Here is a 12,044-nt window from a genome sequence, read left to right as displayed (position 1 = left end):
AGGCTTGAGGAAGGGTAAAAAGATCGTTTACCCTAATTAGGACTCATAGTGTGAGTCAGGGGCTAGATGTTGATGGGTTGTCATTGTGGTATTTGATAACGCGTGGATTTTAGCAGATCTGAAGTCAAAGATTATTCGTGGGATCAGTTGTTGATGGGGTGTTGTCTTGATATTGGCGGTTTGAGGATCTGTCAGCCAGCAGCCAGGGAGCGTTTGTATGATTCACAGTGTGAGGTGATTTTTCCTCGCTGTATTTTCAGTTCGAAGGCACCAAGGTCGGCCCATTGGTTTGATAACCTGATATTGTTGATATATTGATTATGGAATAGATATGAATGCTACTCTTGATATGCTAGTTTGGTAGATCAGTAGGACTACCAATGATTTTTTCTACATGATTACATGTATATGTTTGTTAGTTGTCAGCATATGGGGTTGGGTTGAGGTTGTATTGCTTCGTGCTGTAGCCAACAAATCCTGGAGCATTCCAAATATGAGCTGAGGGTCGGGTAGGGCATGCCAGACCATACTTAGGGCTCAGGTTCATTCCAGTTATGAGTTGAGGACTTGCTTGGTATACCAGACTCGTACTGAGGGTTGAGGGTGTTGGAGCAATTGAGATATGAGTTGAGGGTCGGGTAGGGCATGTTAGACTCATACTGAGGGCTCAATAGCATTCCAGATACGAGCTGAGGACCTTGTTGGTGTAACATCCAAAATTTCAAAACAATTAAAACTTTTCAAAATCATCCATTTTATTAACATTGTTACAAAAAGGTTTTCAATACATTATTTAACAGAGTAATTTCCCAGGTTCATATCATAAATCACCAACGCGAGGAACGGTACGATCACGCCTTTGCCTTGCCACAGACTCCTGAGAACCTGAAACATAAAACCACGAATGTAAGCCCGAAAGCTTAGTGAGATACCCCCAGAATACCAACCACATATACGCCTTTCCAGACCCTGACCTTCCGGTCCATGTGTCTCAGGGGACTTCCGTCCCTGCTGGGTAAACCTTCCGGTCCTACCCACGCCGACCTTCCGGTCCATCACACAACATAATCGCCTTCCGGCCCATAACATATTGCCTTCCGGCCCATAACATATTGCCTTCCGGCCCATAAGCATAGAATGCACATATAACATATCAAGCAATCATATAGCAGTTCATAGAAAACAATCGATCAACAGATCACATATCATAGCATTACTCTAACAGGATACCGGTCTAGCCGGTCACTATCATAACATTACCCTATGAACCAGTCAACATACTAAATGCATACATACGCCTTTCCAGGCCATGACCTTCCGGTCCACATAGTAATGCCTTCCGGCCTGTAACATATAATGACAACTACCCGGATTTCCATCCGATAAAAGGGTCGGCCTTTGCACCATAAACCCTAGCGATATAGTGAGGATAACTCACCTCGAAACTGCCGACTGAACAGATAGCTCAAGCTGCTCCGATCACTGATACGATCTCCACCTCTGGACAGCCTCCAATGTACTGAACTCAAACAATAAACAACAATTACCAAAATACCCCTGGAACCACTGGTCAATCCTTGGTCAAAGACAAGGTCAAAGTCAACCCCTGACTGACCCTACTCGCCGAGTAAACCCTATGACTCGCCGAGTCCCATACTCAAAACTTTGCTTAACCCGCGACCTAACTCGCCGAGTCACCCCCAAGACTCGCCGAGTTCAACGACTCTGAGTCCACTCGCTCTTGACTCACCGATTCCTTAAAATTCCCTTTCTACACGTCAAGTATCCCCTTTTTACTCGACGAGTTCCTCCTGGAAGAATCGTGGGGCCACCCCGACTCAACTCGCCGAGTCTGAAGAACAACTCGACGAGTCCCAGTTAATCTTCAAGCTACTCGCCGAGTCTGTTCATCGGACTCGGCGAGTCCATGCCATGCAGCCGCTCAAACTGCATCCTGGGACAATTATGGTTCCGAAATACACAATCATGGGACCTTCTGGACCTCTAAAGGTCCTAATACAGGGTTATATCCGTTTGATTAACAAAGTAATAATCCATCTAATCACCAAATGGGTTCCATAAACCCTAGATCCATGCACACATCAATATAACAGAAATGATCTGAATTATTACCTGAATAACACACTCTCTGTGTCCCCAAACCTCAGAACTCGAATCCCTTGCAGTTCCTTTAGCCAAAACTCTTCCTCCTTGCACCACAATTTCTTCAAGTCACCAATGGCCTTCAATCTTGCTCTAGATGCCCACAGCCGCTTAGGGTTCTTCTCAATCGACTGAAAGACGAGCAATGACGGCATATAATGCGTTATATACGACCCAAACCTGAACGGTTAGGGTTTTCGCTAAACAGCGTAGACTCGCCGAGTCCATATCGGACTCGTCGAGTCCAGTCGCGAACCCGCGACCAGGTATGCGATCCTACTCGGCGAGTCTAGGTTCCAACTCGCCGAGTCCCCTCTTAAAACACCCCCAAAATCATAATTATATCAATATTTGAAATTCCGGGCTGTTACAGTTGGTATACCAGACTCGCAATGAGGGCTGAACATTGGTATTCCAGTCCGATGACTGATTGGGTTGGGAGCAAGCCAGACATAAGTTACGGTCCCCCGGGGCAAGCCAAACTTATGTTGTGGGCTCAAGAGCAGGCCAGATATGAGTTGTGGACCCGATAGGCAAGCCAGACTCATACTGTGGGCTCATGGGTAATCCAGTCTTTTAGTTGTGGACCCAGTACATGTTGTTGTTATTGTTATGTGTTATTTGTTTGTGTGTTGGTACTTTGGGGGAACTCACTAAGCTTTGTACTTTGGGGAAATCACTAAGTTCTTGTCATGGACCTTGGAGTCAAGGTTTTTGAGTTGGTCAGCCAGAGTTTTAATATTAGAGAAGTACTCTGAAGCCGAAATGTTACCATGGTGATGGTATGTAATTCAACATCCAATCTCATTGCCTGAGATTCTTTTTTGGAATGGAAAATGATCTTAAGTCGCACCCAGATCTCCCTTGCTGACTGTCCATCCTTCAGCACCATATTGAGAACATTCTGAGACAAGCAACCATAGAGCCATAGTTGAATCATGGAGTCAATCTTTTACCATTTAGATTTTTGGGGGTGGAATCATCAATATGATCAAAAGCTTTGTAGTGGGTATTTAACAGAGCACGTCGGGCATCATAGTTGAACAACTCAAGATCGAGAACAAGAAAGATGTAGGTGTTGATGTTGGTTATGTCATATATCTTTTTTGAGCTCTGATACCATGAAAATGTATCATTCTCATTATGAAAATAGAGAGTTGTCCATGGATATAAATACACAAATAAAGGGTCGAGAATACAAGAGCCCAACTAACACAATTATGGGCTATACAAGAGAGGATATACACATACAATAATAACATTTCCGCTAACATGTACAACCCGTGCATGTTCTTCGAATTAATATTAGGGAAGATAAGTGATAATATAGTCTTCTATTTTTATTATGTCCGGTCCATATAAATATGTCACATCATTACAAATATTTAAGGACAATGATACAACTTTACAAATATTTTCCAACCTCTATGGGTTTGATAATATGATAAAATTTGTAAATTGGTTAAAGATAAGATGACGCCATCTACATTTAATTTTCAAAAAATCGTACCAAGGATGGTAAAAAAACATCATAGTTGAACAACTCAAGATCGATAACAACAGGGATGTAGGTTTTAATGTTGGTTATGTCATATATCTTGTTTGGAGGAGGGGTAGAGTTATAATGCTCACCTGCCATGGTGAAGAGAGTTATGAAGAAGAAGAGAGACAGCGAAGGAAGGGTTTGTTTGGGGAAAGGAGAGGGATGCGTGACTGTAGAGGGAAAATCATGAAGGTACAGAAGGAAGGTTTGAGAAATTTAGGCAAGAGAGTTATGAGGGAAATCATAGATTTAGGCTATGTTTGGCGGACTAGCTGAAAAGCTAGTTGTTAGCTGACAAGCTAGCTGATGGCTGAAAAGTTAGTTGTTAAATAAAAAGCTAGCTGATAGCTGAAAAGCTAGCTGATAAAAAATAACGTTTGGTAAAACTAGCTGAAAAGCTAGCTGAAATATATAAAATTACATAAAAGGACATGTAAGAATATGTGTTTCTATAATTAATTAAGGAGTGTATTTGGAAAATTTAAAAAAAGCTCCTAAAAAGCTAGTCTAAGTAGCTTTTCAAAAAGCTAGCTTATCAGCTACTTTTTGGCTTACCAAACACGACAACATAAAAAAGCTCGAAAAATAAGCTAGTTTTTCAGCTAGCTGTGACGCGCCAAACACAGCCTTAGAAAAGAAAAAGAGAGCGTATTACTGAGCTTTGTTGCCATGAAAATTTATCATTCTCATTATGAAAATAGAGAGTTGTACATGGATATAAATACACAAATAGAGGGTCGAGAATACAAGAGCCCAACTAACACAATTAAGGGCTATAAGGGCTAGTATAAATTTCCATTAAGAGTTTACCCACTACTATAGTATGCTAAAATGATCAAATAACATTAAATCATCCACTTTATACAATGCAAAGTAAGCAAATAAACCGTATAGAATATTTAACTGCTAACACTTAAAGAGGAGATTTCTTTTCTTTAAATTTCTCTATTATGTTATTTTGGGCATTAAGTGAATAAAGAAACACCCATATATACCTTATATATATGGACTCTATCCACTTTTAAGTGTACTAATTCAAAGAGTAGACATCACCTAACAAGAGGTAATATGATACCTGAACATTGCTTCTTATCGATTGTATTTGTACTTTCCTAGTACGTGGTGTATGCTTCGATTAACGTTGATGTACATGTTTTCATCACGAATTTGCCTCTTTCTTCAGCCTGGGAAAAGTTTTATTTAATTATTTCTATAGTTGTAGCCAGAGTACAGTGATCAGGAACCATTTAGATATACCCTTTTAACTCGTTAATATTATTGTGCCCACAAAGGCATCTAAACTACTAAATAACTTGATCAAGAGTAGCAACATAAACAAATACGTGTATATAATAGCCTTGGACCCACAACCAGAACTCTCTCTGTTGAGCTAAATAACTCCTGTCATGGATTCCTTCCACCACCACCGCCCCTCCCCCTCCGTGGATCATGCCTGGGATTGGCTCCTGCATCATCATAGTCTAACACCGCATCAAGTAATGAAAGCTTCCTTGCGTGTATCCTGAAGCCATTCTACAAGAACAAAACTAACATCATTAGCGGATCCATGATAACATCTTCTTTTCACAATAACACTTAATTTTTATGGTTTTATAACACTAAAAAACACTAAAACCGTTTATGTTGGCATCCATCTAGGTCTGCACAATACTCCTTTTAGAGAGAGGCACATTGGATTACTAGCTAGTGAAACTTCTTGCATATGTCAATATTGGGTTTGATTTGACTGGAAGTGATCGACTCAGTGGAACAAAATTGCAATTTTTTTTTCCTATCCGAAAAATTAGAACAAGGACAGAAGGACCCGTACTCATCTCTCTCGTATGTGTAAAAGACGTGAATACCCTCCTATTTATTCCTCATCATCGAAAATAGTGTACTAAAAGACTTGTCTAGTTCTCATTCAATTGAGTCCAGTCTTGCCCCATGTAAAGAATGGCTACATGAAACTAATACCTTGTGGTGAGAATAGACTGGGTCTGCGCCACCAGCACTGCTGCCACCCACTATACATAGAATAAACGGCAAGATTAGTTAAAGATAACTGTTGATATATTGATATAAAACACTACAAAAAGCGAAGAATTTAGTAGGTAATGACCTGAGCATATGTAAATAAGCAATAGAAATGAAATCAGAAGAGTAGATTTGGTAGAAAGAGCCATGAATACTGGTTTCTGGTGTGCAAGATGGAGCAAAAAGAAGAAATGAGGAGCTGCTTATATATTGTAACCCAATGAGGAAAAGATAGTGGCTTTCATGAGATGATACCAACCCAATAGGCAATATAGGTATAGAAGGATGATGATGAGTGCATGTAGCAATACAAAAGAGGCCACAAATGTGAAGTCAACTTCATTAATTTATGTTACATCAATGTAGAAGAACCAACAATACACTATACATAATGCATATGGACATGTTGATAATATCCCTTTGCATGGCTCTCATATTTTCCCTTTTCCAAGTCAAAACTCCTTTCTGCTCATGCTTATGTTCATCCCCATGGTCATGTAGGGAGGCCCCACATTGAATATAGGCGTTTGTTCACAAATCAAATGATCAGTAGTAGTACTTTACCGAAATATTTTTCATGTGATTATTGTAATTTGACCGAAAAAAAAAAGATTAATATATATAACTCTTTATTTTTGTCAATAACAACCGATAGACCGTATAAGTTTATATATTGAAATTAAGATTAACATTTTTAAGTTTTTTTCATTATTGTAATTTGTTGATCCCACGTGTATATATATAGAGAAAAATGATTTAAGTCGTTCTTCTAAAAAAATAGAAAATTGGTTATTCAAATGTAGGGTTATTTTATGAGACTCCCGCATTCAAGAATGGTGTGTGTCTGTGTGTATATGAGGGTATTCGTCAACAGTGTGAGAGTTGGAGGGTGTCCATTCTTTTAATTCTGAAATTGTTAGTGAATTTCTCTTTCATGGAGTAGGCTTAATTAAGGTGCCAAACCACACATTATGGAAGTGTCGTTTTAATTCTTTATTTGGTTATTGTTGTGTTGATTTCAACTAAGGTATCTGATTCTAACGGTAATGCACATCAATTTTTGACTTGTGGCCCTTTTAATTTTTTGTTTTGATGGTGAGAGGGAAGTTGTCTTTTGTGTGAGTGTTGCTTACTGTTTGGTAGCTATATATTGCATCATCTAACTGTTTTGTATGCCACAAAAAAACAAGTGTTTTTCGTTTCTTTTCTGTGTTTTCTTGATCATTGTTTTCTTTTCTATGTTTTCTTGATCATTGTGATCCCACCATGACCATGCATGATAAAGCGACCAGAACGAAAACAAAAACACTGTATGTATAAGAAATGTTATCAGAGAAATTCGCAATATTGTTTTATGATCGATCTTCATAGTTGTAAACTTATATGTCAATTGCTCAATCTCCTTCGCATCATATATAGATTAAGAGGAATTTGATATTACTATCATATAGTAACTTTAGCAAATTTGAAATTTACTCATCTAATGAGGGAATTTGTTACTGAAATTGTAAAAGAAATATTGATGAAATCGATTTTTTTGTTATATAAAGAATATAATTTTGTATCTTTGGTAATTGATGGAGAAAAGAGCAAGTAGTGGACGCAGTAGCACTAGGGAAAAGGCTGACAGCACAACACAAGCACTTCTCTTTCAATAAAATGAAAATTAAACCCTAATTTTACTAAATTAATGTTAATCCTATTTAATCTCCCAAAAGGGAGACAATTGTTTGACAAAAGTTAATGGGAAAAAATTGATTTTTAAGTTTAGGTTTAAATTAAATATGGATTATATTTATATGCTTTGTCGTATAAAACTTGATCCTAATACATGTAAGGTAAAAATAAATGACGCCCATTTTGTCTTTTTTTTTTTACATGTCATATCAACGTCATCTTATCACGGTATTTTTTCTATTTCTTTGTCACCCATGATTTGTCTATGTTACATTTCTTTTATTATTATTATTTAAGCAGTTTAATTTATATTGATAAAATCTAAAATTTTCATTAATTTAAAATAAAATTATATAACATAATATTTAAAGCTAACAAACATAACAATAAAAATAAGAAAGATAAAAGACCATGTGTTATATATTTTTTCTTGATTTCGGTGAAGTGAATCTGTCCTCCCTAGTAGAAAGTACTTACATCTTGCATAAAACATGTCATGCCATGAGCTTTTTCATTCTTACATTCATTTTATTGTGCGAACTCCAAGTATTTGTTCAAATTTATATTTAGGTTTGTGATCTCTAACATCATTTATTGTGGTATATCAAAATGATTTGCCTCTGAAGTTGACGATTCACATTTCCCTTTTTGTTTGGCTTTATCCCTTCCCATTGGGCAGGTATGTGGAATCTCAAATGTGTCATCATCGTTGAGGTCGATCTCAATGCAAGCATCCGACGACATAGTGTAGCCGGAGTCGGATGGTTTTGATCTTTTAGAATCACCCAATTGTGATTCGCCCTTTCATAAATCACTCCATCTTGGGCTATCTTTGACAACATTCCAAAACTCCAAATTTTTGAAGGATTTCAACCAGAAAACTTCGAACGTCTTTTTTTAAATTGGTGGCATCACTTTGACCAATTTGCAATTGGTTTCCAAGCCTCAACAAACCATTAATATTGCTACCTCTCTATTTGTTTTCACTCATTTCATGTAGATTTGGTCTTTTTTGGTACTTTCATTTTTTCATTTTAATAAGGAAACATACAAGAACTCGATTCTAAAAAGTTGGGCCTTTCTAGTTATTGCTGACCTTTAGGTCCTCTAAAATATCGATCGATGATTGGGCCCATACCTTCTCTTCTTTCGGATCCCAAGATCTATTGGTGGCCTTCCTTTGTAGGGGCTTGTGTTTCAGGTTGGGATTTGGATTCAGGTTTGGGTTGGCTTTCTAGAACATATTCATGGGGACAACTCTAGTTTGCATTGGAGATTTACTATAATACGGCTCCATGCCGACTTAATGGAATACGGGTGGTGAAAATACAGGTCGTTCCATTCATATGCGGTAGAAAGATGAAGGGTTTGGGTTTTTTTATAGTTGTCTATAGAGTATAATGTAAATTGGTTAATGTGTTGTGTTGTGCATATATATATATATATATATATATATATATATATATATATATATATATATATATATATATATATGTAACACCCAGAATCAGGAAGACCAAGAAAAGAAAGGTTAAGCTCTAAGTTAAGAGTCAACTCGTCGAGTCCAGGGAGGAACTCAACGAGTCCGAGCGGGATCCGGGTCATTGAGTAAGTGACCGACTCGGCGAGTCAGCGAGTGGACTCGACGAGTCTGGTCTGGGCGAGAAAAACCCTAATCCCAGAGGTTGTGCCCTATATAAAGCACATTATAACCCAACCTCAGCCTCTTTACTCCCCTTTTGAGTTCCAGAAACCCTAGAATTGAGTGAGCCTTCATTTTGAGAGAATAGAGCCATGGAGGAGAGAATCTTGGAGAGGGGCTTGAAGATCAAGGGCTTTGCTGCAAAGGAGTGGTGTAGATCCGGGATTTACTTTAGTTGGAGCTTTCATTTGAGGTAATAGTTTGTTGCTTGGGCTTTTGTGTATCTAGATCTATCTTATGTTTGAGATTTGGGCATTTTGAGTATGGATGAGACCTATTTCGAGTTTGGAGTAGATCTGAGGTTGCTACCTCAGATCTAGGTTGGTAATAATCCAGAAAGTCATAAAGTTTAGGCCAACAAGTTATTGGTGAAGCCCCTTTGTTACAAACCCTAACCCTAGAGTGTTCTAAGCCTATAACTCCTTAGTTACACGTAAAGTTTGCCACTTTACGTGGGGGTTAGGCTCTAGAGGAATGGATCTATGGATTTGAGCCCCTACATGGCTCGAAAAGCCACTGTATGGATTAAGAACTGAAGAGACTCGGCGAGTCACATGGGTGTACTCGGCGAGTTGTTTGAACATGAGCATGGACTCGGCGAGTTGGAAGAACAACTCGACGAGTCTGTTGAAGATTGCCTTGGACTCGGCGAGTTTGTTCTTGGACTCGACGATTCTGGTCGCAGAACCTCAAACCTTTTCTGTTTAAGCCTCGAAGCAGTGAGTCGGGAGGTGACTCTGTGAGTTGAGTAGGATAGGACTCGGAGATCGTTAGACTCGGCGAGTCTTGGGGTGACTCGGCGAGTTGAGTCGTGTTCTAAGAATTTTCAGAGTGCAAGGACTCGACGAGTCAGCGGGCTGACTCGGTGAGTAGAGTCAGTCTGGTAGGTTGACTTTGACCAGGACTTTGACTTTGACCAGAGTTGACTTAGTTTGACTGTTGGAGGGCAGTTTGGGACTAAGTGTTATATTGGTATTAGTAGATCGGGGAGTTATTGGAGTAGCAGTTTGGGAATTGTCAGATAGCAGTAAGAAGGGTATCAGCAAGAACTTCAGCAGTGCAAGTGAGTTTCCTTCCAGTAGGAACGGGTCTAAGGCCACAATGCCGGCTCGTTTAAGTTAGCAGTAGTTTCCGGACTTTGGTCCAATGCAGTAATTAGTATGTTTGATGCCTTCGTGGCTCAAACAGGATTTATGTGTTATATGTTCCGGGCTACGGCCCGATGCAGTATGCAGTATATGTGTTCATGCTAGTTGATATGTTATGCTATGCTATGTTCAGTCAGTTTTGGACTTAGGTCCGATGCAGTTAGTCCGGACTTCGGTCCGATGCAGGGGACAAGGTCCCAGTTAGTTCCGGACTTCGGTCCGATGCAGCTAGTCCGGACTTCGGTTCGATGCAGGGGACAAGGTCCCAGTTAGTTTCGGACTTCGGTCCGATGCAGGGGCAAGGCCCCAGTTAGTCCGGACTTCGGTCCGATGCAGGGGATAAGGTCCTAGTCAATTTCGGACTTCGGTCCGATGTAGGGGCAAGGCCCCAGTTAGTTCGGACCTCGATCCGATGCAGTGGGCAAGGCCCAGTATGTGTTTTATATGTTATTGTATGGTATGTGGTAGTTTGGGGAAGCTCACTAAGCTTCGTGCTTATGGTTTCAGTTTTTGGTTTCAGGTACTCAGTTTTCGAAAGAGGAACTCGGAGAGATTGCAGTGCACACACCATAGTCAGTTAGTCTGGGATTGTTATGACCGGTGATATGTTTTTATAAATATGATTTTAGTAATGTTTCAAAAGAAAATTTTTAGTCATGATTTTTGGGTCGTTACAATATATATATATATATATATATATATATATATATATATATATATATATATATATATATATGCTTAGGTTATTCTATTCTAACTAGTTATTGTGCGGATATCATATGCTATGAGAATTACTAACAGAATAAGTTGTTTAGCAATGCGAATACGTTCAATCTTACATAACTATTGTCATTAACACACATTCTCACTAATTAAATCGTCTATAAGGTTATTATACACTTATTATTATTATTCTTATTTCTGTCAGAATGTTTGTCATAATGTTTATTGGGTCGTATTCTGTCATAATGAAAATGAGTGAAAAACGATGTGTGAGAACAAAAATAAATAATAATTAGCGAGAATGTATGAAAATGACGATATTTTTGTAATGTTGAACGTATTCGCATTGCTAAACAACTTATTCTCTTAGTAATTTTCATAGCATACGATATTCACATAATAATTAGTTAGAATACTTGAACCTAGTTCTCTCTCTCTCTCTCTCTCTATATATATATATATATATATGTGTGTGTGTGTGTGTGTGTGAAAAGCTATTTTTTCAAATTAAAGTCGGTCAAATTGAGTATTGCGGTGGTCGTTTTTTTGGGTTTGAAGAAGAGAGAGAATCGGGAGGGATCGCTAAGGTCGACACAATTCTTAGCATGTCGAGCCCTTGTGTGGTGTTTGTTGCGTAACATTAGCAATGTCAAGTTTTTTTTTCTACTCACACTCTTTTTAGCCTAAGTGGAAAATCAAACCCGGGTCATAGTGTATCATTTGGTATTGTTCTTTGTTCTAGTTTTTTCTTTAAACCAATTGGTTTTTTTCAGTTTGAGTTTCATTGAAAAAATCAATTAGTCATTTGGTACGATTCTAAATTATTTAACAATGTTGCAATAGATATGTACTTTTAATTATTATTAGTCTCTTTTTGTATTGGACCTTTGTTTACAAATTTAGCTAGGTTGACCCTATATAGCTTTCTTATTTATAATCTTATTTGTTTTTCTTTGTAATTTAGTTTTTTTGCCAATAATAAAACTATACTCAATTTTTATCTATTGTTATTAATTATCATTGATAACATAGATATATTCCATCAATGTTT

The 12,044-nt window shown here is 38.2% G+C and overlaps 1 protein-coding gene across 1 annotated transcript; it reads right to left on the bottom strand.

Annotated features, from left to right (window-relative positions):
* Positions 1–4,528: 4,528 nt before the first annotated feature.
* On the bottom strand, positions 4,529–5,986 carry LOC111920416 (uncharacterized). The gene is made up of 3 exons (XM_023915999.3): positions 5,829–5,986; positions 5,684–5,733; positions 4,529–5,239 (listed from the first exon to the last, which is right to left on the bottom strand). Exons 1-3 carry the CDS (start codon positions 5,890–5,892, stop codon positions 5,111–5,113), a joined length of 243 nt encoding a protein of 80 aa, XP_023771767.1. The 5' UTR covers positions 5,893–5,986; the 3' UTR covers positions 4,529–5,110.
* Between the last annotated feature and the right edge of the window lie 6,058 nt (positions 5,987–12,044).

The sequence above is a fragment of the Lactuca sativa genome, chromosome 9 (genome assembly GCF_002870075.4).
Source record: "Lactuca sativa cultivar Salinas chromosome 9, Lsat_Salinas_v11, whole genome shotgun sequence".
Classification (NCBI taxonomy): Eukaryota; Viridiplantae; Streptophyta; class Magnoliopsida; order Asterales; family Asteraceae; genus Lactuca; species Lactuca sativa.
Note: the sequence above shows the minus strand (reverse complement) of the source record. Positions and strands in the feature narration are given on the sequence as shown.